Source organism: Lepidothrix coronata, unplaced genomic scaffold, assembly GCF_001604755.1.
Source record: "Lepidothrix coronata isolate B3197 unplaced genomic scaffold, Lepidothrix_coronata-1.0 Scaffold18, whole genome shotgun sequence".
NCBI lineage: Eukaryota > Metazoa > Chordata > Aves > Passeriformes > Pipridae > Lepidothrix > Lepidothrix coronata.
Window position 1 is genome coordinate 966729 of NW_016690198.1, and position 27301 is coordinate 994029.

General features: G+C 38.8%; 1 protein-coding gene across 6 annotated transcripts in view; it reads right to left on the reverse strand.

The window, feature by feature from the left end:
• The window catches only part of PCSK5 (proprotein convertase subtilisin/kexin type 5), a 257925-nt gene that overhangs the window by 46722 nt on the left and 183902 nt on the right, over window positions 1–27301 (reverse strand). For 5 of the 6 annotated variants that reach the window (XM_017807261.1, XM_017807263.1, XM_017807264.1 and 2 more), the window contains 4 exons: window positions 25218–25315; window positions 24666–24795; window positions 23468–23583; window positions 8247–8349 (listed from right to left, as the gene is read on the reverse strand). In XM_017807261.1, the coding sequence (XP_017662750.1) occupies window positions 8247–8349; window positions 23468–23583; window positions 24666–24795; window positions 25218–25315 (447 nt within the window). Of the gene's footprint in view, window positions 1–8246; window positions 8350–20644; window positions 21688–23467; window positions 23584–24665; window positions 24796–25217; window positions 25316–27301 lie in introns of those variants that run through there. The other variant, XM_017807267.1, reaches the window with a different exon arrangement.

The window sequence follows — 27301 nt, forward strand, 5'->3', positions numbered from 1 at the left end:
GTGATGTATCTACTCAATACCATGCTTTCTATGAGGCTATTTTAAATGAGTTCCTGTTATCCAACTCAGTTCTTTCTGAGGTGTCATGTTGGCACAGGACTTGCTTTTCAAGGCCCAAGGGGGTGTTCCAAGCAGTGGTGTGAGGCACAGGGTATGCCTCCAGTGGATGTTTCCAACATCGTAGGCATGTAGCGTTTGCTTGGCGTGTTTGCAGGAGTGTGATGTAATCATATCTGCCAGGTCTCCATATATTTATATTTCAGTCATCATTCACCATACCACAGAGGGTTAGATTGGCCTGCTTGATTGCAGCATGTTTCAGAGTTATGGATAACCTGGGAGTGTGCATGGTTGAGTCCTCCCCTTGATCATGACCCTATCTCTATGTTGCATCTCTTCCGTAATGACCTGAGGCATCACAGGCCCACTGAGCCAGAAATAATTCACTCATGCTGTCAGTTCAGATCCCCTGAGATATTTTAATCTTGGCAGCCCGATTCACTTGTCCATTGTTGTGATGTTCTTCAGTAGCCCGACTCTTGGGTACATGTGCATCTACAATAATGTACTTTTACAGCCATCTTCTCTACCCAGACAGTGATGCCTTGCCACAATTCAGCAGCCCAGGTAAGTTTACCTCTATCCTCCTAATTCATCTTTCTCCATCAGTCTAGCCAACCCCACAGGGCATTTGCTACCATCCACGAATCAGTGCAAAGGTAGAGCACTGGCCATTTCTCTCATTCAGTGATATCTAAAGTTAGCAGAGTGCCTTTCAGGTCTGCCACCTGACTTGATCCACCTTGTCCCGCAGTAGATTCTGTGACTCATGACATAGGACTCCACACTGTAGCTTTCCATTTTTGATGTATCCCTACAATAGGGCAGGAAATGTCAGTAAGGAGAGCATGTTGCTTTTCATTTTGTGGTAGCTGATTAAACATGGGGGCCTCCTCAACATGTGTCACCTCCTTCTCCTCTGATGATGATGAGAGTCTGAAATTTTCACCTTCAGGCTAGTTCATGATGGCTTCCAAGATCACTGGTCGAGTAGGGTTTCCTATTCAAGCTTGCTATGTGATCAGCATGATCCACGTAGTATCAGTGGCATGATGTGTGGAAGGGACTTTCCCTTTGAACATCCAGCCCAACACTGGCAGTTGGGGTGCCAGGAGGAGCTGTGCTTCTAATCACTTTTAAAGCAGCTCAAATCCCTTCATAAGCTACCAATATGTCTTTTTTAGTTAGGGTGTAACAGGTCTCAGATCCTTTTGTATCTCTGACTCCAGAACATCAGTCAATCCAGCACTCCAGTATCCTTGAGTCTCCACTGGTACTTTTTGCCAGAGACTCCAGGAAGGAGTTCCGGGAGTTCCAGGAAGGAACCATTCTCCCCAGCTGCAATGTAGAGAACATTTTTCACATCTTGTCCTGTCCTGACTGGCCCAAGAGCTACTGCATGAACAATCTCCTACTTAATTTGCTCAAAAGCTTGTTGTTTTTCAGGCCCCCACTTAAAATTGTTCTTCTTCCAGGTCACATGATAGAGAGATCTTACAATCTGACTGTAATCTGGAATATGCACTCTCCATAAACCCACAGTGCCTAGGAAAGCCTATGTTTCCTTTTTTGCTGCTTGCTGGGGAAATAGCTGCTGTTTTGTTGACCACATCTGTTGGAATCTGATGACATCCATCTTGCCACTTTACTCCTAAAAACTGAATTTCCTGGGCAAGTCCCTTGACCTCACTTTGCTTTATGGCCGAACTGGCCTTCAGGAGGATCTGAATTATCTTCTACTCCTTTCTCAAAAACGTCCTCTGCTGTGTTGCCCCACACAATGATATCATCAATGTATTGCAAGTGTTCTGGAGCCTCACCCTTTTCCAGTGCAGTCTGGGTCAGTCCATGGCAAATAGTGGGACTGTGTTTCCACCTCTGGGGCAGTCGTTTCCAAGTGTACTGGACACCACACCAGGTGAAAGCAAAATGGTCTCCACGCCAAAGGAATGGAGAAAAATGCATTGGCAATGTTGATGGTGGCACCACTTTGCTGCCTTGGACTCCAGTTTGTACTGAAGTTTCAGCACATCTCACACAGCAGCACTGAGTGGTGGTGTGACTTCTTTCAGGCTGTGATAGTCTACTGTCAATCTCCACTCTTCACTGGACTATTAAAGAGTGAGTGAGTCTTGCTGACTTCTCCCTGGCTCTCCAGTTCACGAATCATCTCATGGTTGGGGGTCACAGAGTCCCAGCTGGTGCAGTATTGTTGACAGTGCACTGCTGTGGTAGCGATCGCTACCTGTTGTTCAGTGCCACAGCAGAAGGGTCCTCTGAGAGACCCAGGAAGGTATTCAGTTGTCTAATTTCCTCTGTCTCCACAGCAGCTATCCCAAAAGCAACAATGCCTTTTTGATCCTTGAAATACCCTCTCCTGATATAATCTATGCCAAGGCTGCATGGGGCCTCTGGACCAGGCAAAGTAGGGTGTTTTTCCCATTCATTCCCAGTCAGGCTCACTTCAGCTTCCAGTACAATCAGCTGTTGGGATTCCCCTGTCACTCCCAAAATATAGATGGATTTTGCCCCTACATTTCTTGATGGCGTCAGGGTGTGTTGTGCACTGGTGTCAAGTAAAGCCTTGCACTTTCATGTAAGATTCAATAACCTGATGTGTCAGGTTATTGAATCTACATAGTCCAAAGATCCAATTGTCCCTTTCCCCCACCTGGCTGAAGGCAGAGCCCCTCTATTTCTGTTCATAGTACTTGTTGCTCCCTTCTTGCAAATAAGTAATGGAGGTCCCCTCAAGAGAATCAAAGGTAAAATCAGCTCTCCTATTCTGTGTGAGGACTTGCCCACTGGAAACTGAAGTGATATTTATGCTTGAAGAATTGTGATTGTCCTTCCTTTCAACTCTTGTGACCATGTTGCCAGGGCAGAGGTGAATTTTCCATCCCACTTCCTCATGCCATCTCCACTGTTGCACAGGAAAAAACACACTTTGTGGTGTGTACCCTCTTTCTCACAAAGTGGGGTGCCTTCTCCTATTAGCAGATGCTCTGGTCTATACCAGTGGGGAATGGAACATTTCCTCTCTAATTTGCTTGAATCTTTCAAACCTGTCTGCAGTCTTGGAAAGTCTTTCCATAGCTGAGATGCTGGTCAGTAGGGAGGAAAGGAGACGATCACAGAATCATAGCATCATAGAATCAGCCCAGTTGGAAAAGACTTCTGAGATCATCAAGTCCAACCCTTGATCCACTACTGCCATGGTTACTAGACTGTGGCTCTAAGCGCCACATGCAGTCTCATCCTAAAAACCTCCAGGGATGGAGAATCCACCACTTCCCTGAGCAGCCCATTCCAATGCTTGATTACTCTTTCTGTAAAGAATTTCTTCCTAATATCTAACCTAAACCTTCCCTGGCACAGTTTAAGACCATGCCCCCACCTGGCTACAACGTCCTTTCAGGGAGTTGTAGAGAGTGATGAGGTCTCCCCTGAGCCTCCTCTTCTCCAGGCTGAACAACCCCAGCTCCCTCAGCCTCTCCTCATAGGACTTGTGCTCAAGTCCCTTCACCAGCCTAGTTGCTCTTTTCTGGACCTGCTCCAGCCCCTCAATATCCTTCCTGAACTGAGGGGCCCAGAACTGGACACAGTACTCCAGGTGTGGCCTCCCCAGGGCTGAGTACAGGGGACGAATCACTTCCCTGGACCTGTTGGCCACACTGTTCCTGATCCAGGCCAGGATGTCATTGGTCTTCTTGGCCACCTGGGCATACTGATGTTCATATCTGTGGAGTCAGGTAGCCACCTAAAGTACTCTTTGTTCTCCTTATTTCATCGATATCGATGCCAATGAGTTGGTGTACGATGATGGCATTCTCCATACAAATTTCCACCACATAGATTGTGTACACTGGATCTACAGGGAACATTATTTGAGTCCTTATAGATTACCTCCAGCACAGCTAATTCTCTCAGGTACTGGATTCCTTTCTCCATGGCATTTCAGCTGCTTGGGCACACTACTAGATCATTGTGAAAATACCTTTCTCTCAGACTTGACAGAGTCACCTCCAGAGGCTGAGAGTCTCTGTCCTCTTCCCAATTTCCTTGTCAGTGCCCATGTCCTGGGACAGGGGTCCCAGTTACTTGGCTTCACTACCATCTGATTTCACATCGTGGGTGGCAATATCCCAGCATTGGAGCAGCCCAGGTCATCAGGGGCTCACCTGACTTGCAGCTGAAATCTTTTCACATATCTCGCAGCTCACTCAGGGATAGGGATCAGGTGATCATCTCTGACCCTGCCTCTTTGGCTTATTCTGAGGGTCCTGCTACCTCTTCATACTTCACTAAGCAAACTGATTTGGTCTTGGAGTGGCCACAGTGCCTGTTGGACTGCTTTCCTCCTTCTCTCACTGAGTGTGAGTAGTGTCCCAGTAAATAGTAGCCAGGGCCCAGCACAATTCAGTAAGTTGCTCCTTTACGGAGTTGCCACAGCATTCTCCTTGCAAATATTCTGTCACTTTATCAGGGTCCTATAGCTGCTTATGGATGAACTTCCTAATGATTGGAGCAGACAATTTCCCCCAAAACTGGCCTGTTTTCTCCCACGCTCTGTACCACTCATGACTAGCTGCCCTCAGGGTCAATCTCTGAATGACCTTCTTTGAACTCTGTCCCGACTCTAAACTTGGTGTTCACTGTACTGACTCTAAACATGATATAGACCGCACTGAGGAGACATAGGAGACATAGCAACAAGAGCATACTTTCCTTAATATCCACAGGAAATTCAAAATTCTCAAAAGCTATTGTAACAGTTCTGAAGAAGAAAAAGCTGCGGAAAATCACTGACCCCTGTTCTCCCCACCAAGTATGATTGTTAATGATCTCTCAAAGGTAGTGCCTGAGATAAGGGTAGGAGAGACACACTGAATATACGTACTAAATGACCCTCCTTGCCGCTGATGTTATCATGTCATAAGTTGATATCACACAGTACAGCAACAAAGTAATCCTGATCCTTCTCTGTCCTCTGAAAAAGAACACTGCTGGGAGCATAAAGTGCATATATGGAAATACATATATGATTAGGTACCACAACCATGTGAGCAGACCAAGCAATATTGCGACCAGTGCCTCTGGACCTAATACAAGAAATTCTTAGCTCAAATTAGTTTCCAGCCTACTCTGGGCAGATCTGTTTCTGTCTCAACCCTTCATGTGTCACACTGGGCACCAAATAAGGCTGTCGTGGTTTAGCAATGGTATTCCCCAGTTTCACGCTCTCACCAAAACACTCCAAACCATGCGCTGCTTGCACACTCCCCCAACCCCATCCCCTGCAGCCGGCTGGAGAGGAGAATTGGAGGCACAAAAGGCAAAGAACATGGATTAAGATAAAAACAATTTAATGGAAACAGCAATGAAATAAGAAAACAAACAGGAACAGCAACAATATTGATAACAAAGTGTACAACTGGCAAAAGACTCACATGCGAGTGCTCATCACTATACCATTGTGGAACTCCAAACAATACCTGACTGTGCCATGCTACATGACCCGGAAAGAGACTCTTTTCCCCCTGCCCCCAGAACTAATGTGAGGTAGTATAGAATAACCTCCAGGTCCTTAACTCTGTCCTGTCCAGAATCAGGACATATATCTACAAACACTTAGGACTTATGCTGCTGAATGTTCTCCTTTCACTGGATAATTAAGTATTTTGCTAAAGAATTCTTTTATGTGAAGACATTTATGGTCCATTTTTCACTGCTACTTAATGTCTACTGTTTTAATCTGCTTGGAGAAAAATAGAAAAGCATCACTTCATATTTGAGTATTAAAAGAATATAAAATAAAGTTGGTTAAATTTTGACAGTGTTTGTGTAATTAAGAAAGTAAGAAAAGAGAGGCTGCAATCCTCCACACTTAACTGCTTGGATCACTTTTGTATCTGAGGACTTGGGACTCAGTTTCTAGAAAAGCTGAGCACCATTTCGGATGTTAGTACAGGCTTTGAGCTTTTCTGTACACTTGGCAACAGTAGGCTCTCTGTAATATTAAGAAAATGCATGCTTTTTTGGAGCCAGACAATGGCATTAAAGAATGTCTGGAATATGCCTTCGTAAATTTGAGTTGCTATGATCATTGTTGGATTTATTCTGAAAGGAGAAAAATATCTGCAGAGTCTCAAATGTCTTGAAACCATTTAAATTTTACCATGATTTGAAAAGTCTAGGCTTATGAAGTGTGAAGGTAGAAGAACAGGGTGTCATGCCTTCCTGAAGTGCAAGTGGCAAAGCAGACTTAGACATTGAATAAAAATACTTGTGAGGCTGAAGGCTTGTGGGAATCAGGGAGGCTTGAGGGAATCAGGGAGACACTTGTATGGGTATACGAAGAATTCAGCAAAGATGTATTTCTGCTCTAGAGTCTGACAGCAAGATAGTCCTATGCAGACTGTAGCTCATATATCTATGCCCACATATTTAAGACTATTATTCATCTCTTCATGCAGCCCTTTCTGTTTGGTTTCTTTGCAAATGAAACAATGTGACAGAGGTACTGGAGGTAGCTGTGCTATGCTTATATGGCATGCACTGAGTTCAACTACATGTGCTGGCTGTTATGATAGCCATCCTTACAGACAGCTCACACAGCGGTAAAGTAAGTTTTTCTTGCTTTTTTTTATGTTGCCTCTAATGGGAGACACCCTAATGGTCAGATCTTGCCACTAACCTTTGTAGCTCCAACAGTAAACGTGGACAAAGAATTTTGTGAAAATCAGTTTGGCTGGAGAAAAAAAACACAATTCCATTTTTTTTCTTCTTTTTTTTTTTCCTTTTCTTTTTCTTTTTTTTTCCTTTTTTTTTTTTTACTGGTAACAGCAATTTCATTTGTCGAATGATCTAACTGATTTTATTATGAAATAAGATGACATCTATGCTGAATTTTCATATGGAACTCTTTAGCCTCTGGGCAAGATTTTTCTTTATTATTTTTTTTTTTACTATAGGCTTTCCCATTTAATATATTTTTTTCTAACAGCTTTCATAATGTGCAGAAGGATCACAGAAACTTTTTTTAAACCTTAGATACCAAAATTTAGAATTGTTAGAGAACTTATCACAGGGGCTACAGCAGCACCCTTCCAAGAGATCACAAAGATGTCATCACTGCAAACACCTGGGTGTTTTAGCACAATGATGTTCAGTTCCTTCTTTGCTTTGCAAATAACTCTATGTAAAGTACACAATATAGGTTGCAAGGAAGCACAGACAATCTAATTTAAATGCCATTGTGAATGGGAGAAATCCACTCCACCCTCCAAAATTCTGCCTAGATTTCCTCTGCTGTCGTTTCTGATGTACAATACCTTAATTATTAATTAATTAATGTTTTCTCAATTATGAATTTGTTTGGACTCCATTGATCCTGGTGTGCCTTTCATTAGCATAGTCATATCATAGATAATTTCGGGGCAAATTGCAGGATTGCTTGGTCTGTTTTTTTTCTTGCCTTAACAGGATCTGATCCTGATTTCATACCAGCACAAATATCAACTGGCTACAATGCAATCCAGTGCAACAGAACCAGTTACTGGTGTGAGACTACAGCTATGAGTAGGACATGAGTTTTAAAACAGTAGCCTCCTGGATTATGTGTGAGATGACCTAAACACAAACCTCTGATCTGCAGCGTCCTGTGGAGAAGCTTCTTTCTAGTTCTGTTCACTCCCCAGGGCAGTTTACAAATATCAGCCTAATTCATGCATAACACTTCAGCTAGGGGATGATGTTTAGGTGCTATGAATATCTCCCAAATTAGCCTATTGCTAGCCTCAGTGTCCATATTCATGCCTTGTGCCAAGCTCCATAGCTGTGCAAATGCCCTAGATTCTTGTTAATTGTTAATTGTTAATTCTCTTTCATTGCTGTGATTCCAGCAATTATGATTTCAAAAGGATGACAATGAAAGCAAGGCTATTTTACATATTAAAAGGAATTTTTCTTTATCTGTGGGAATCATGCTGCTAAACATTACCTGCTTGTGTAACCAACCGTCATGTTCCCCTAAAAATTGTTTTCTTACTTGTCCTGGTTTTGTTTGCCCTAGTCATTGCTTGCTTCTTTAGTTGACTCTAAAGCTAAGTGCTAAATACAATACAGCCACTTCTCCAGATGATGATGTGAAATCTTTGTACTGCTCTGTGCTAGGAGATAATTACCTTGTAAGTAGGCAGCTGATGCAGTTGTCTGACTCAGGACCAGTGCACTTTTGACAGGATGCTTCACACAACTGACATTCTTGGGAATCATCAAGATATTCCCCTGGTAGAAAAAATTTTGTTTATTTCAGACCAACATCTCACAACTGAAAAAAAAAGAAAGGAAAGGAAAGCACCTAGCCAGGTTGGAAAAAAGGAAATTAATTAGATCTATTTTGAATTACTGAAATGAGCACATTTCCCTGTGGCATCAGGAAAACAAGTACTGGCTCCCTTGGGGAACCAGAATACTCAGACTTGGTAGTTTCTAGTGCTTATTAATTTAGCTTTTTATTTATTATTTTTTTCCCATGTGAATTTGACAGAGTGATTCTTGTTGTTCTTGTTAATGTTATTTATTTTGCATCATTTGAACTGGTGAGATTCTTTAAGATTCACTAAGTTCCATCAAAACCAGTGCTACCAAGGAGTATTCATTACATAATGTCTTTAGGTGCAGCTGTAACATGAGCCTGATTGTAAGCTGCAGCATAAAGAGTGTGCTGTCATGGGTGGGGGTATGTTACATGAGGAGATGGACTTGAGCAATCTTCTGTTAGAGACATGTTGGTGCTTCCTAAAACTCTAGCTATAGCGTATTTTGCCCCATCCCAAGCTGCTGATGGAAGATTCCATACGAAATGGACCTAGGCTCTCATTTAGGCTGAATCAAAACTTAGTGCCAAAGTGCACATTTGGACTTGAAAAAAAAATTGTATCATAGGGACTGTTACCTTAAAACTGAGATAAAGATATAAACATTTCTAGATCATGAATACACTAGTTCTACTATAGTGCTGAAGTGTAAAGTTTGCCTCTTTATTTACTGAATATTAAGTAAAACACTGGTACAAATGGGAAGCTGCTTTATATTCTTAGAGCAGAGATATTAATTTGGTAAGTATGAATATATACTGTATCTGTGTGCACCATCATGTGAGAACAGTAAATCAATATATCACAGTTTTATAAAGCTCAAGATTTGTCTTTTATGTCAGTTTGTTTTGGGAAAATTTATTGTAACTGAGTCTATATATTTAGAGAATTGGCTGTTCCTTCATTTTTGAGTAATGGAAGAGGCTGGGCAAAATGTCCTATATAATACATAAACCCTGCAGTTTCTATGGATACTTCAATATGGAGAAACTCTTTCCATTTGCATTGCTGCTGGAAAACCCAGATTTGGCAAATACAGTGAACTTCAGGACTAAAAATACAAGTGTGGAATGACTCGGTTTTGGCTCTCAGTTTCAATGAGCTCCTTATATTTGAAGAGCAAAGGCACTGTACAAGCAGCTACTGGTATCAATTTAAAACAATTTCTGGAAGAAAAAGTTTCTAAAATACCACAAATTGTGTTCTGTGTTCATTGTGTTTTTTACTACATATTAAACTGTATTAACAAATTTTTTAATGGTTGAAACCACAGGTGTGAGATATGAGCTAGGATAGTACTTCCATGCTTAAGGGAATGGGAATAGTATAGTTATAAAAGCATACCAACTGGAATATCAAGCCAACTGTGGGTGAAACCTAAGGTACCCAAAATGTAGGCAAAGATATAATTTTCATTTTGTAAAGGTTTGTGTGGCTCCTGAAGAAAGGGAAAAATAAAAGACAAGCCAAAAGCCAGTGACAGAACCATATAAAACATGAAGGCAGTCCTTCCCAGAGGCTGTTTCGGGATCAGCGCTAACTGGGAAGAAGTTCAGAACTGGGAGAAAATGAACGGTCTCCTGATGAGATCAGGGAAACAAAAATCTTTGTATGCATACATGTTCATACATTTTTATAGTTCTCATTATCCAAAGAGCATTTTGTATGTATATATATATATTATATATGTTTACATACATTTAGGTAATCCCATGCATGCTCATATAGGCCAAATCATGTAAACTGACTAGTTCAATAGAACTAGTGTAGCATTTCTGAACTGCAATGCTGCATCTTGTATGACTGATTACTTTATAAAGGACTAAAAATGAAAACATTAGAAAAGCTGTTAGACACAGAATTTAGCAGGACTCTCAATGTTTCTACATATTACTCAGATAACTTGTTGTATTGATGCATATCTATCACTTTCTAGAAAAAAATAATGTGGTCTACTGTCTTGTAGTTTTTCAGACCACTACAGATTTGGTTATTGTAATCCTCTTAAGTCTTTCTGATATGTATTTAGAGGATATAACATGGAAACCCAGGTTCTCAAATGCCTTATGAGATTTAATATATAATTTGGTCATGGTTTAGGAATAGTACTCCCCAATTCAGTGCCCCCAGTGAGACTCTCCCAAACCAGACTCTACTTGCTCACTCCCCTCGCTTCTCCTCTCCCTTCCCATTCCAGGGATGAAGTTGAGAGCTGGAGGCACAAAAAGGTGAAAATCATGGGTTGAGATAAGAACAACTTACTGGAAACAGCAATGAGATAAGAAAACCAACAGTAACAGCAATAATATTAATAACAAAACATATAAGACAAAGAAACAATTTAAATCTAAAAAGGTAAACCAGTTCCAGACTCTCTAACCCACCATGCTTTCTTCCCCCACAGGAAATGGTAAAGCAAGTCCCTTACCCCCACCCCTCACAAGATGGTATTGAACAACATTAGGGTCTAGCCATTCCCCTTTCCTGGCTACTGTAAAAAATTAACCCTGTCCTGACTGAATCTAGGACAAATTTCGTCTATCTATCATCTATCTATCTAATCTATCTATCTAATCTATCTATCTATCTATCTATCTATCTATCTATCTATCTGTCTGTCTGTCTGTCTGTCCGCCTGTCTGTCTGTCTATCTATATCTACGTATATGACACACACATATATTTTGACAATAACACAACCATGAAAAAATGCAGTATCTACATCCACAAACATACACATACATTTGGACAATAACACAACCATGAAAAAATGCAATATCTGGAAAGATTTCCTGCTGCAGTTCTTGTGGCTCCGTGCTTTATACTATTCGTTTTACATCTCCAGGAAATCTGTCAGGGTGACTTTATTATATAATTGCATCTCTGATGTTGTTCTGTGATATGTATTAGAAAACCTTTCTGTTTCTCTAGTCTTTCAGTTTATTTGCCCACACTACCTGTTTGCTTATCCATTGGGCCTGAGCTACTAATTCATACACCTCAGCTATGCGTGATTAAATCCTTCTCACATGGTAGACATGCTTAGTTTGAAAAGGTTTCAGTTATTTCTTTGTTACGCCTTTCATTTGAAGTGCTGTAATTAATTTCAGCTGTGCTGGAATACTGCCAGGAAGATCAGCTCTGCACTTACTTTATGCTCCAAGCTGGAGCATTTTAAAGCATAAGACTGTGCACCAGAAAATACTTGCATGTTGGGCCCTCTGAATTGCAAGTCACATCTAGAACTGTAGATCTGCTATTGAACATTAATGAAATAGTTTTCAGTGGATATTCAGAGAGTTAACACTGAAATTTGAAAAAGAAGACTTAACACTGAAATTTGAAAAAGAAGACTTTTAAACTACTCCACAGGGCAGTTTAAACATCTGCTAGAATTCCCTGTGAGCAATTTATTTCTTTACAAATCTTGCTAGATAAGTAATGATTAAGCAAGCCTCAACCTTTTTTTAATCTTTTTTTTCTGTATTAAAATTCTTTATCTGTCAAGCATACCTAATGGAGGGATACTCTCAGAAACATGTCTTAGGTTTGCTTTCAATCAGGCAATGCTCATCAGTTACTTTGGATCATCCCATATTTATCCTTAATTTCTTTTTCAACTCTGTTACCTTGACATCTTGACAAAAAATATTTCTCACCTTGATAAAAAAAAGGAATGAAGATGCTGTAGAAATAAGGATTTGTTAAACAACATGATTCCTGATAATGCAAAGATGTTAATGTACAATTTTTTTGTCCACTGTTAGAAATGTTTAACTCCACATCTGGGCTACATCAGGTTGCAGGCTGTGCCTTTAACTGCATACAAGAGCCCCACACTTAGCACTGAGCTCCTATCAATTGAATGTGATATGTTCTAGAATGAGGCAGGCACTATTATCTCCCATTAAGAAGCCCAGTAAGATCATCAAATTAGGGTGCAATAGCAAACTAGAACCTGTCTCTCTTGAGTCCCAGTCTAGAGCACTGTCACAGTTGCTATGTCTTTGCATAAGCAGTATCAACTGTACCTTTATCTTGTCACTATTTCTCTCTTGCTTTCCAAAAGCTGTGTAATTCATTGACAGCACAGGATATTTCAGGAGACCAGTTAAATGAAGGTGTGAATATCCTTCTAAGTTATGCCTGGAGATATGGACTTTTATGTGCTGGCTCTCGTTGTCTCTTGTTGTCTCCCAGTGACACTTAGACACTGCAAGTCATGTTATTTCTCCACTTTTCTTAATCAAAACTTCACTTTATCTAATATTAATTTGATTATCTTCTACAGCATTTCTGCAGAGGCTTTTCTTTTATAATAAAAAGAAAAAATTACCTTATTTGCTCTGTTTTCCTTGTTTACTTTCATAGGAACCTAGATATGGATTTTATACTTGGGTTTTTTGCATGTAATCTTATAGATTATAAAGTTTTGACAGAGCAGATAAACAAAAATTGATCAGAATTGTTTTTCATCAATTAGCTGCGAGAGCTGAAAGAAATTGGTCTTAGAGAGTGCTCTGCTTTTTTCATGTTTGGCCTTGACACGTTTTATTTTGTCTGGCTTGTGGGATCAGCTCCTTGAGTTTTCTGAAGAAACACTTATCCATAAAGCTTAAGTACATAACTCAGACTAACTTGTACATAACAATACATTAAAATTCACCCTGAGGATTCTTTAGTTTAAAGTTACTCCTCTGCTTAGCACAAAGTCTTAAGTGTTTGATAGATTACAGCTCTCTGAAAGAAATCTTGCCATAATCTCCACGTCCTAACATTTTCAAGATGGAGACATTTCCTTTACCCCCAGATTTGGCAGTCATACAAAATTGGAGCCTGGTTTCCAGTTATTTGTCTAGCTTCAGTTTTCAGTTTCCTGATAATTATTCGCCTCCCCTTAGTCATTTTACACAATGACCAAATTTCTGTCTCCCTATTTGGATGTGCAGAGGGGACAAAGAAGATACTCTTCATGGGCAAAACATTGGGGTGTTATCATTTGGGGTGATGAGAGTGATTCAGGTTGGGAAATCTTCTTTTCAAAAGTGCCCTAAGAAGTGATGAATGATAAGGCTGAAAACAGGATGTTGACTCCTAAGTCAGTAAACCTCCCCCTTGTGCCAAGAGACAATGCAGAACCTTGAAAAGGGTTGCACACCTCTTCCCTGAACTGCTGTGTGCTGAGTGTGATTTTAGGATGAAAGGTCCTTTTGTTACAGGACTAGCTGAGATCACACAGAGGCTCGGGTCAGCATTAATCATGACTGGCAGTAGTGAGGAAATTACCTTTATTAACTACACTATCTTACACATCCCTCTATTATTTTCCCTGCAGAATAAAAATAATTAGCCAAAGCTACCTTATTTTTTTCTGACACAAAGTGATTTTTCTCTCTCTTCATTCTGCACATTTGTTTGCTCACTTCTATGTAATATTAATACAATTATTTTTAGAAACCCATTGAAGAGCCAGAGCCCTCGGGGTATTGAATAGGCATAAACAGACTCCAGAAAGACATTTTTTAGCATTTAAAAAAATCAGCTTTAAATCTCCATTCGTACTAATTCTTTAGGCACTTAAAAATTTGCTTTAAAATTCCATTTGTCCTGAGTACATGGAGGCCTGGATGAAAAAGCTGGGTGGGTTCATAGTTTCTCCTTTCCCTGTGTAAGCACATATGTCAGAGGCTGGCAAAGTTTACTGTTGCCCACCTGGAGCCTGAAATTTGAGAGCCCCATGAGAAAGGGGGAAAGGGAATGGAGCAATCTGTATGGACCTGTATTGATAATGCTTTGATTTGTGCCCTTCTCACTTTAAGAAGGAGAGGGAAATACTATAGCACTATCAAACTTTTAGACTCACAACAGAAAGAAGTATATTTACCTTCTCCATTTCTTCAGCTTTCCAACTGGAAATTTTTTCCTGTCTGATGCTGTCAAGCTTCCCATTCTTTATGAAGCTCAGCAGCTGAGAACTTTCTAAAGGGCCAGTGGAACAGAGGCACTGAACCTCACTGAACCTCACTGAAAATTATCTCATAGTGCTGATAGTACTGCTTTGGAAATCTAGGTAATCTCTTGTAAAATATAAATGAGAAATGTGGAAGATGATGGTATGCTTTGTGTAAAGCTGGTGTTATTAGCACCTGGAGTACATTAAAGATAGAATCTTTTAATGCTGGGAGAAAACATACATCGGGGCAAGCAAGGTAACCCAGCATCTCTCTCCTATATAGAAAGGAGTACATAATTTGTATCTACAGAGCCTGCCCTGTCCACAGGATTTCTGCAGTCTGACTTGAATAGACATACACCTGAAATGGGAAAAGCTGAATGGGTAGTGCTTCAGTGGTGTCATCCATCTTAAACTAAGAGATCCCTGCACAGGCTGTTGTACTGGTCTTCTTCAACTTAATCAGGATATGAACACAGATCTGCTGATCTGCTGATAACTGGGAAGATTTCAGCAGGCCAACTATTGTCCCACTAAGATGTAACAACATAGATTCATACTGTTAATCAAAGGGAATGTCTGTTTAATTTTCAGAGATGAACACTTTTGAAAGCCTGCAAGAAATCTGTCCGAAAGGTGAAAGTTCCTCCTTTGAAGTAAGGAGCAAACCAAGTTAAATCTTTTAACGAGTGGTATAAAGGTGTAAATTTTATTCCCATCTCTAACTGTTCAGCCAGCTCAATACACTGACTTTGGTGATCTTCCCTTGCTTAAAATCTTCCCGGTTCCTGGTCTCCACTATAAACACCTCAGGAACGGGCAGGTAATTTATTTTTACTGATTACAGATTTCATTTCCTTTACTGATCACATATTCCATGTTGAGGGTGCAGAAATGGATAAGTTGTACAGCTCTTCTAATTCAGATATAGCTGTAGAGAGGCTTTGTGACACTGTTTGGCAATGATGACTCTCTGAGCCCTCCTTTCAGCCTTGGGATTGAAAGTGTTCAGAGAGGCTGTGCTAAAGGCAGACATAGCAAGAGCAGCATTTACACAGCTTTATTTGTATGGCCTTGCTCTTCGAGTAGAAAAGAGGCTACTTTATTTGGGAATGAATATTTGAGTTATTTGTCTTTGATCCAGTGGCATTGCACAGAACAGCCCATTAGCATAGTCATAAGCACCACTGCTGACAGACTCATGGATCCATGATCCATATCGATTGGCAGCCAGGTGCTATACCTTCTTTCCAACTCATCTCTCAAAGAGCATCTGCAGGCATCAAGCAGAGGGCAGGCCACGGACAATTGTAAACAGAAAAGATATGCAGTATTATCTGAATTGTAACTAAATCACATTAATTATACTCTAGTGAACATTCAGTGTTACTGTTGAATCTGCACGATGGAGCCATTAATTCTTCTTGTGTAAATAAGTATTCACTGCTTGTCAATGTTCTGGCTTCTCACCCTCAGGGTGACTTGAAAAATGGGTACTTAATCAGATTATTTCTGTCTACTGTGTTTTGTGATGGGGGAGTATTTTTTCTTTGAAAAGTGTTGTTGGTTTCCCAGAAGACCTTCAATAAATCCATCCCCAAACACTGAAAAAAACCCAATATGTTATTGTATGAGGGGCATTCTTCTAAACCGCCTTGCTCCTCTTTGGCAGCAAATACATGAGCTGCTTATGTATTTGCTGCCAAAAACCAACAAAAAACAGTCTTTGGTAGGGCACCAAGAAGCTGCATTTGTTGCTTACTCAAATTATTATTTAAATATCAGAGCCTCCTCACCATAATATGTTTTCCTTTGACCACAATTCCCATTCTAGAAGTGAAATCTGGCTCTGTTTTTATGATGTAAAACATTGCTTTTTAATCCAGAAAGGAAGTCCTTCAGGATCATTTCAACCATAGCTTGGCTATGAAATATTAACTCTGTGGTGGTGTCTGCTACACTTGCACAGCAGGTGAATATTACTGCAATCTCTCTGGCTCTATCCTGAGGATTTCAGAACAGTTTTTCTAGTGAGACCCAATATTACTGTGCTCTGAGACATCACAGAAATGTCTGAGGCCTACGATAGATCTGAATCCTCTTTCCTCATCGGCAGAACCAATGGTGGAAACGTGGGTGTTGGTTGCACTTCAAGGGTTGGACACAGTGCTAACAGGTTCAGAGCCTTAGCTCATTCTTAGGGACACTATGTTGCTACTCATGACTCTTTAGTCCTTGCTAATGAGGGGGATTTAAGCCCCAACAGACTCTCATGACAGGTTTTAAATAATCAGATAATCAATTATTTCAATCAGAAATTGAAATCTCACAGAATAGTTTAAGTAAGACAAGTAATTAAAATTATGCCTAACAGATATTTTTCCCCTGCTAAAGAAAATGTTCATAAGAAAATGCAATTTCAGCTCTATAATCTGAACAAGGTCATGCAAGTTGTTGGGTGTGAGTTTCTTTTTGATGAAACTTGACTAGGATTTTTCTTTGTATGCTGTAAAACATTTTTAATGCTTCCGTAAGGTGTCTTGCACAAACATCTAATGGTAGAACTTTTCTTAGTTCATTCTGTACCACTGACATGACAATGGGATATCCAATATAAATATAAGGCATGGTAATGGATCACAGACAAGTTACTGTTTGGTGAGTTACACTGCAACTAAAAAGCTTTGACTCATACAAGCAATCTCTTAAATGTCTTTACAGGAATCTTGAATTTATAACAGGCCTTCTGACCATCATTCAGTTAATTATTTTAATTAAAAAGTAACAGATTGCTATTAAGAGCATTAACTTGGTCATCGACAGTTGGAAGTTGTATTTAGTGATGGATGAAATTGCTGTAGTCAGCTCTAGTGCCTCTGTATAAAGGACTACTCACCTTCAAGGCTCCTGCTGTTCCTACCTCATATTATCTGACAATGTGGAACAAACAGAAGTCTGCTATTACACAATATATTCAGTTGCAAGGATTGCTTGGGAATTTGACACTACATTGGAAAGTTGCAATACCAATAAAGATTGGGATAGTCTGGGTCTCATAGGGAAATCTTTATTAGAAAATAGTGTGCTTTACTGAGGGAAGGTTTGCAAAGCCTTTCCAGAAAGAGGCAGGGAGTGCCAGTGGATAGCGGTGTGTGGGTAGGCAAGGGCTAAGCCAAGAGTCACGAGCTACTGCTCAGAAGCATAATGTTTCCACTGACCTATTCTGGTAGGTATCTGATCCTACAACACTGATGTGTGCCTGAGGTGGAGAGTTGCAGCTAAAAAGAGAGGAAGGCTGTAACTTCACTGCAGAAATGGAAAGAAAGACATATTATAAAATGACACCCTCACCCAACAAGCTTCTGCAGGCTGTTCTGCAGGCCTGGGGCATGCTAAACTTTTGTTAGCACATGTATGAGTTTTTGGGGTTTTTTTTGACCCTAGCTGTCTTTACTAGAAATCTTTGAGACTTTTAGTAAAGAAGAGGTCTAGATGGGTGTTTAGTTTTCCATTTAAATCAAGGATTCTCCTAAACAAACATGAACTGGAAAATATCATGTTTTAACTCTAATAGAATCTTCAATTTGTCCTTGTTTTTTGACTTGTGATATAAATAAAGTGAAATCAGTGGAAAGGTTTAATCTGATGCAATCCATTTTACGTCTTTTTAGACATAAAGTGTTATTTTGTTCATACTTAGCAGCTTCTGATTTTTCTAAAATGGTCCATATCTGTTCCACACATCAACAACAGTGTCAAACCCTGAACACTCCAAACTACTCATCACTGAATCAGACAGGGAGGATTGATCACTTAAGAAAACTCTGCAGCTGGGAACAAACTAGCTTCTTTCAATTGCAAACCTGCTTCTGCAGCCATCCTCTGGTACAAAAACTAACTACAGTGCTGCTTACAAATTTTGCTTTTATCTGACCACAGCTATTAAGGCATAACAAACAAAAATGATCAGAGTCTGAGCTGGCACCAGAAAGCACTGGTTTTCAGCCTAAAACTCATGTTTGCTTACTTGTTTGCTCAACATCTGTAGACAAAACCTCTGGAGCAGACTTATAAAAAGTTTATTATCACTATTTGTGCATTTCCTATCCAAAAACTTGGACAAAGTCTTGACAATAAAAGACACCATGTTTGACTGAATTTCTCATGCCATTTGGAAGATGAAGATAGGGTGGGAGCTGAAAGAAGCAGACCTTCATACGGCATTGCTGTAAGGGTTAGGCCAACCTTTTTTCCAGGTGTGGTCTTACCAAACTTCTGCTAAAAATGTGCCGTTCCACATCTGCCTGCTTTTGGGGACTGACTGGGAAACTCAGAATGATTACCTAACTCCTTTTTTTGACACCAGGTCAAAACTGGTCAGTGACAATGAGATGTCTGAGGCCAAAAGGTGGTGGTTTTTTACAGGCAATTCTTTACATGGCCTCATCGGATGTGATTAAAACACCATCTGAATACATGACTTCTTGGATTAGTTGCCACTTTAGTCTCCACTCAGGCTGTGGGACTAAGTGGTAAATGAACCAGAGCATCAGCTAAGGCCAATGAAGTATCTCACCTTGCAGGGGTAACAAATGAGGCTACTGGGAGCCCTTTTGGTCTGGAAAGGACAGATAGCCCACAGTTCTCAAGTGGTAGTCAGTGGCTGTGTTCTGAGGTGTACTGGTTGTGAGCACTGGCACATGAACAGACCTCAATATGACACTGTACAAATGGCCATGCATGACTGCAAAGATGAAACTTTCCTTCTAAACTGTCTGAGCCAACAGACAGTTACAAATTATGCTTTTTAATCCTAAGCATGCAAGAGATTAGACCCATCACAAACTCTTACAGATCAGAGGAACTCAACATTGTTATACAGTAGGGTTCAGACACAACTCTACTGATACTATGCAAAACATGTTCTCCACATAAAACGGACACAGGTGCAACCATAAATCCCATCACTTAAACAAAAAAAAAATCTGTAATAAAATTAAACACCTTTAACATCTGAATTTGTTTCAATGACTTGTGTGTGAAACCTAAGTACTCTATACCACAGAGCTACCTATGACTTTCAACAAAGATATTTAACATACAGATCAACATGTTTTTCCAGACCAAAAGAAGAGGAATTTAGGTTAATTTAATAGAAAAAATAAAATATGGAATAACATTGATTTTGGCCATTATCAATTACAACAGAACTACCCTATTTTACAAATAACAACTGAACATTTTACACATGTACAGTATTTTTTCAGTAAAAATGAATTTGATTAAAACAATGTGTCAGATTTTTTAAAGAAAACAAAGTTATTAATTTCTTCTCTATAATAGTGTTAGAGACATTTGTAAGTATCCAAAAAAATTCTTTACAATCCATTACATAATTAAATCTCAATAATGAATATATATTTATATATAATATATATAATATTAAGTTAGACTTTGAAAGCATTATGTTCTAGTTAAACACGTTATACTGAGAAATGAGGCAGCAACAGACTAGTAGTTAAACTAGCACAAATTTGAATGTTTATCTGGAAATTTGTAATGGGCACCAAAGGAGCCTGACTGCCCCCTGTCATATTGAACCAGGTTGTAATAGTTTACCTGCTCCCTGCTAAAGAGGACATTACCTACAGAAGTTTGTATCCATTCATTTGTAAAGCTTCCACAATAATTTTTAATAATTTTTTATCCCCTTTATTTTCCAAGATTTACGTTCTTAGATTCAATCCATTCTCTGTTTGTATGTCCTGGAATGCTGAAAAAGACACTTTGTATGTTTTAAGTATTATCCCCTGTAAACAGTATCTTTGAAGTTCAATTTTCTGTTTCCTGTGAAATGACTGTCTTTTGAACTGTATGCTGAGTGAAGCTGATGAAGATAAATTAAACAGAAACTTGTACTGGCAGCCATATGCCTGGGTAGGAAAGAGTGAGGCTGGGCCACTTTTCTCATCACCCAGGACCATTTTACAGTGAGGTAACTCCATTGGCCTCACGAGGACTATTCCTGCTGAAATTTCTATTGTGAGCAGTTAAAGCAGATTCAGGCCCATCACGACACCAAGAGAACCACTGGTTTACTGCCCTTTATGCAATTATACCTGGAGTTGTATTTGGCACAATTATAAATTCAGTCCTGTAAACACATCCTGTCACACACAGTCACACTGGCATTTACATATGGGCACTACGAAATAGTTCCACATATCTGTATGATAATATCCCCTTTTTTAAAATGAACATTACAAGACAAAAATAATTTATGAATACTTCTTACATGTTAGCAATGTTTTCTGACTTCTGAGCATATACATTACTCTCACTTATGCAAATCAAGAGAAGTAGTATCTCCTAAACTTGTCCACTACAGGAACAATTTTTTTTAACTTTGTTTGAAATAGCTTTGACAATTTAAAAAAATAAAATAAAAATCCTAGCATATCTGTTAATAAGCTAGCTGTCTAAAACTGAAATCTATATGATCAAAACCCCATTTTGAGTAAACATATATACATACTGCATATGATAAAAAAACCCCAGCATACAGCAGAGGAAGCAAGAAAGAAATGTGTTCAGAAATGTTCACTTTTCATTTTTTAAAATACTATTACAAAAGGGGCAGAACTTAGTCCTGCACTAATGATGTTTCTGATCCCCTCAGGAACTCAAGTTCCCCCTGTCAATACACACTGCACAAAAAAAGACTAATGCAAACTTTTTTGTATTGTTTAGTTTTAATCCATGTAAACTTGTGTTGTATTCTTGAAACACTCTTTAAACATCTTGAAGTGGAAAGCAGCAGGAAAAAAAGGGAAGAAAAAGGACTTTCAAAAAACAGGAATAATCCTAAGGTTGACAGGAAATCAAATCAAGAGTTAAATGTTAATTTTGGCATCAGATGCTTTGGTCACACAATACTGACTCTGCGATCCTGGATGCTCAGCTCTAGACACCCAGTTATGAAAGGTAGGTGTGTTGTAGTTTTTCCATTTAAGTTCCAACAAACAGTTCACCATCTCCCCAGACAAAGAAGAGGGAGAGAGAGAAACGTGGTTTTCTTTCTTTCCTTTTTTTTTTTCCTTTTTTCCTTTTTTCATTTTTCAATAATATGGATTAATCTATAAGTCTATAGGAGCAGGAGGATGCTGGGAGGTGTCATTTTACCCCTTTTGTTTACATGTTCTGCAACACAATTGCTGAAGCACTTTCCGCTGGCAGAGATTGTTCTTTTTCACCAGCATACAGAATCCTCCCTCGGCCCAGGACTCTTCCGTGGCTTCCAGAGGGTAGCAGCAAGAGAAGGAGGAGAGGTTGAGGATTTGGAGAGCATGGCGTGTACAATGGAGGAAGGTTTAATTGGTCAGACAGGCAGATTTGGTTGAAGAGACCATTCAAGAGCAGGTAGCAAATAGGAAATTTGGTCCATCAAAAGGAATTCCAGTCAACAGCATTTTTTTTTTCAGGGAGAGGTATTGTGTGGTCCGACAGGGAATGATTTGTATCCATTTGTGAAAAGGAAAAAAAGATTAGAAAGAGAATAATTAGAAAACAGTGATATTTACAGCAAAGGAATTTGTTCTCAATTTTTATGAATCAAAAGAATAAAACAATCAAACCACAGAAAAATTGTCAACAGAAATACAAATCCTGTAGAGTGAGTTAAACTAGTAACCAGTGCTTGATTGTAATGAGACCCTCTCTGCTTTGTAAATTAACAGGAAAAAAAATGCTTCTGATTTTCCTTAGCTCTCCTACACTGTTGAGAACACATGGTGTGTGGTGTGATCCAGCATGGAGCACTGCAATTGCCTGAAGGCCAGCAAACCAATGTGTTGCTCTCAAGAGAGCTGCATTGGGAAGAATGGTAGAGACAGTACCGAGATGGGGTCGTGGGCAACTTCACATGTATGTGACTGAATTTGCATGCGTATAAATGAAGATGGATTTATCCAGCCATAATAAAGACCAAGCTGGTATTTCAAATGTTTGCATTGTAGAAATCAATTGCAATACCATATTGAGACCACTGTTATTCAAAATTCTTAGTATTACGCTTCTTCTTCATTTGTCTGTCTATATCTGGTTACTTCTGGAATTGCTCTAGATTACAATGACTCTTCCAATCTCCTGATGTGAAAAAGTCTCATGACTAATTTACCAGTACCTGTAATGTAATTTTACAATGGACAGAGTATTTTCAAAGTTTGAAGGACTAAATTCCAACAGGAACTGTGAGGGTCCACAGAAAGAAGACTCTCACCTGTGCCCTTTCTTTTTTCTTTTCAAGTCTTTGGTAAAACTCTTACTAAATCCAGGGGAAACAAGCTGGACCCAAGAGTCACTGTTAACTTTTACTATGTCTGATGTCACATATCTTCTTGGACTTTGTTCTGGTGTGATTTTCCTGTTAGATTGCACTTAGTGGGCTCTATCAACAAGTAATTCCCACAGTAACATCTTCAGGGAAGCACAGTGTTATCTAAGTGTCTCTGTAATTGTGACATTTAAAAGGAATGAATATTAGTGAATAATTATGCCAATCATATGCAGTAAGAATGCTATCTTGGTTAGCACAAAGAATTTGGAGGAAGTTCAAATCACCCTAAATTGCATGCTCCCTATTTCAGAATTCTTTTGTTCTCACCCTTTCACACAATTCAAGCAATACTGCAGGCACTTTAAATGGTTTTTACTTACCAGCATTTTCACAGCTAAAGTGGTGAAATAGATAAATGTAATAGTAAAATTAATAGTACTCTAGGGTCTTCATATAAAAATCTGTTGAAAACATTGGCTTTGAAAAAATGATAAGGAAGGAAAAATAGGTTGTTGGCAGGGGGAAAAATGATATTTGGAAAATTCAGGTAAAGTGGATGTGACTGATCTACATGCAAATATAGTGTTCTCCTTTTCATACACCTGAAAAACTTAAAAAATGTAACTCCGACTTTAAACCAACACTCAGAGAAGAAAAGAAACAGACCAAACCAACCCAATACACATAAAAGAAGAAGCTGGTAGTGGTAAAATGGATCTTTGCACAGAATAGCACTTACCATCCTTGCATACTGTTCCCATCACGCAGGCACCAGTGTCTAGGTTATAGCCACTTGGACAGCTTGTACAGTTTCTGTCTCCTTGACCACTACAATCCAAACAGCTGGCATCGCATCTGAAAGACAATGGCAGCAGTTGGTCTTCCAGCCCCACCAAATACAAGAGTTTCTAGATACCTTTTCTGTATTGAAAAGGATTGTTTGCTGTTTCTACAGCTATCAGGTGCTACAATATTGCTACTACTAATAATTATGATGATATAAAATTAGCTACCCCTGCAACCCAGTCCTGCGTCTTTCCGTCAACTTTCTATTCACACTTTTTTACTAAATAGCTGCATTATTTTAGTGTTTTGGTACTATGCAGAAATAATCAACAAAAAGTATTAAACTGATCATGCATACATGCGCCAAAAAGGCATGAGGAAAGCTGCAGGACAGAATGACTGACGTGCTGCCCAGTCCTTTCATCACCCAACTCCATTGTATTTTCATTGCATTTTGATTATTTTTTTTGTGTGGAATATACTTAAACACATGGTGACTCCCTTCCCACCTCGAATTCAAAGGTGTTATTGAATGACTCCAAAGGGCAACAAACGATATTTGTTTAATGAAGAATGGAATAAAAAAAAATCCCTTCCTTACACAGCACAACTTTGTCCAAGATTTCTCCAGCCTTTTGAACACTGAGTTAGATAAGCTATCCTGGACAGTACTTTAGAAATATATTTCTGCTATGTTTGTGAATATGTAGTGTAAGAACTAAAATGGTCTTTATAAATAGTAATTAACTTGCAATTAAAAACCCCCTAGTTTGACTATTTTTGTTTGCTACTAAGAAATGCAGATCCTCTGTCAGATTTGTTAATTTTTATACTTTTTCACTGCAGACTGTTTAAACTGAAGGTCACACTTTAAAGAAAACTTTATAAGGAAAGTCACACTTTATAAGAAAAAATACTTTCAGAAGACCTATATGAATATAAATCAGATTAAAATAAATAACAATAACAACAACAACAATAATAGTAACAATAATAATAATAATAGCTTTTCCGTCACCTGCTTAACATGCAATATATTTTTTCTACTTTTGAAGTCAACAGTATTTTATCTTCTCATAAATATTATCTTTTTCAACAGTGTAATCACTACTATGCTGCCAAACTTCAGATACATTAGCCACTGATCATACCTTTTGCAGCTTTTGTATCCACTTTCAGTAGAGTGATCAAGGTAATAACCACTACTACAAGATTGCACACATCTTCCATCTTCCATAAAATAACCCTGTGTGCAGTTTATACAGGCATCTACTCCAGCACCTTAGACCACAGAGAAATTGTTAGAATGCATATACGTTGTTAGAATAAACAGCATTACATAATTTCAGTGTACCTTTTCCTGAAATAAATGACTCTTTGTAGTTCTAAAGCTCCTACAAAATCTAGCAAATGGAGGGCATTACTGTAAATCACAATAAGCTCTATCAAAATTTAAAAAAAAAATTTAAAAAAATCTAAAAAACCCAACCAATCAAAAAAGGAATGTATAAACTCTTTAAATTAAAACCCTTGATTTCCATGCTAGCCAAACCAAGTTTACCATATTAAAATATATTAAAAAGCTACCAAGAGAATGAAGTTTTCACATACATACAATCACTTTATACTGTAACTGCGATGGAGTGGAATAAAATCAGAGCTAAAATCCTACAGGAAAGAAAATTACACAGATGATGGGGTACCTGCACATGTTGCACAAGAACGGTGGCATGTTTCACATTCTTTGCCATTATGGTATTTTCCTTCTTCACAGCGGATAGCACATTTAGTGCCATGCAAGCTATTGTAAAAAGGAAAAAATGCACAGTGTTTGGGCAGATAACAGCAACAGATGACAAACAAGATCATGCACAATCCAGTAGTTCTCTTTTAATCAAAGAAAAATCCACATATTCCAATTCATCACCTTCCTTCATTGGTCATATTTTATAAATTTAGAGACATCAATCACTTCAAGTGGGAATGAAAAGCAGTTTTGCCCATGGGGAAATACAGAAGTTGTTTACAAACTCCTTGTAAATACTACCAAGTAACAGGGGACAGACAAAAAATGAACAATGACAAAAACCACTAAAAATTCAGGCATGTAAAATGTAATTATCCATGAGGAATTTGGTAAAGGGTCAGCATCACTGTATTAAAAAAAATGCTAAGGGACTTGTTAATACTTCCTTCTCTCTCATGCTTCTCTGAAAGACCACCAGGATCTCCTGATACTATGCTACAGCACAGGTTAAGAACACATTCATAGTGAAAGAAATCACAATCTCTGCAACAGCAGTTTCCCTTGAAATCTCCTAACTGAATGCCAGTACTGTGTGTCTTGTGAGATTTGTCAAGATTACAGCTGGAGGTATTCTGCCTGCAGGCACTTTAGAGAGAGCACAAAAGTAACAGAAGGAAAAGAAATAGCACAGAGAGTCACACTTTCATGCATTCTTCTAAGGACTGTTTATTGCTTTTGTATTATAAGGTGCCTATAGCAGTTTGTTGGGTTTGGGTTTCTTTTTTAAAATTTATTTATTTTTTAAACTAAGACTTCTCTGCCATGTTTACCATCTTCTGTGGAACTTCAGCGTTCATCCAATTTAACACTTTCTCTAAAAATGCTCTTCAGCTCTGGGGTTTACCACCCTGAGTGCTAACATGTTCTACAGACTGGATCCAGCAAAAGTCAGGTACGCGCAGCACCACTGGAAATTTTCAAGAGTCTACACAGTCCCAGTTTAGAAAGCAAACTAGCAATTCAACAGAACTAACAACTCTTGCTTTCCTGTTATTTTTCCTCAGTCATACACCTCAAAGAGCTTTACAAGGCACATAGCATTATCATGTTTTTACAGATGGGAAAACTAATAATTTGCCCAGGTTTATTTAATGGGCCAGTAATGGAGCAACACTGGAATCCAGGCCTCTCAAGACCCACTCAAAGAAGGCTCTGCCCATTGATAACTCTGCCAAGAAAATGCTGAAAGATCTGAAGAACTATGCAGTATGAAATGCATGTCCCGCAAGGCTCCATTTATCATCCACACAGATGGTGTTTTTTAAAAATGTTACCAAAATTTACCCTCAGTTTGCTAATATTGCCCAAGAAAACATGAAGGTTGGGTTCTTTTGATTTTTTTTTTTTTTTGTATTTCAGTTTCAATAAAGAAATCCAGCTATTGATGTTCTAGAAAAAACCACTGAGCTTTTATTAAGACATAAAAATCCACTTTACTGGGGCTAAAACCTTGGTGTTAAAATGTTAACACAAGGCTCATATTCTGAAAGAATATCCTATACATACTGAATACTGATTTCATATTTTTTTGTGGCACTAAGCCAGCATACATTCTGTCATGAATGTTGCAAGATTTTTGACTTTCGCTGCTTGGATCAAAAGGTCATTCATTCATAAAGAAGCTTGAAATATGTACTGCTGTTTTGTAGGTTTTACCTATCATTTTCAAGAATGATTAAGTTCCCCTATGAAGAAAAAAAATCTGTCACTACTGTGAACACTATACAGTATAGAGTTGAGCCTGAGGTACTTGAGATAAGTGAATGATTGGATATAAGAAGAAATACAACAAAGATAAGAAAATAATTTCTGACTACCACATGAACAAATTAGAAAAACTACTACAATTCATCAGCTCTACCTCTAAAATAACCCTGCACTGACATACTGTAGGTCAAAAAAGTAAAGAAGCCAGCTTTCCACATGACTGTGACTTTTATGTTATCTGAAATGAAAAGCCTTCTAAAAATCAGTTGTTAG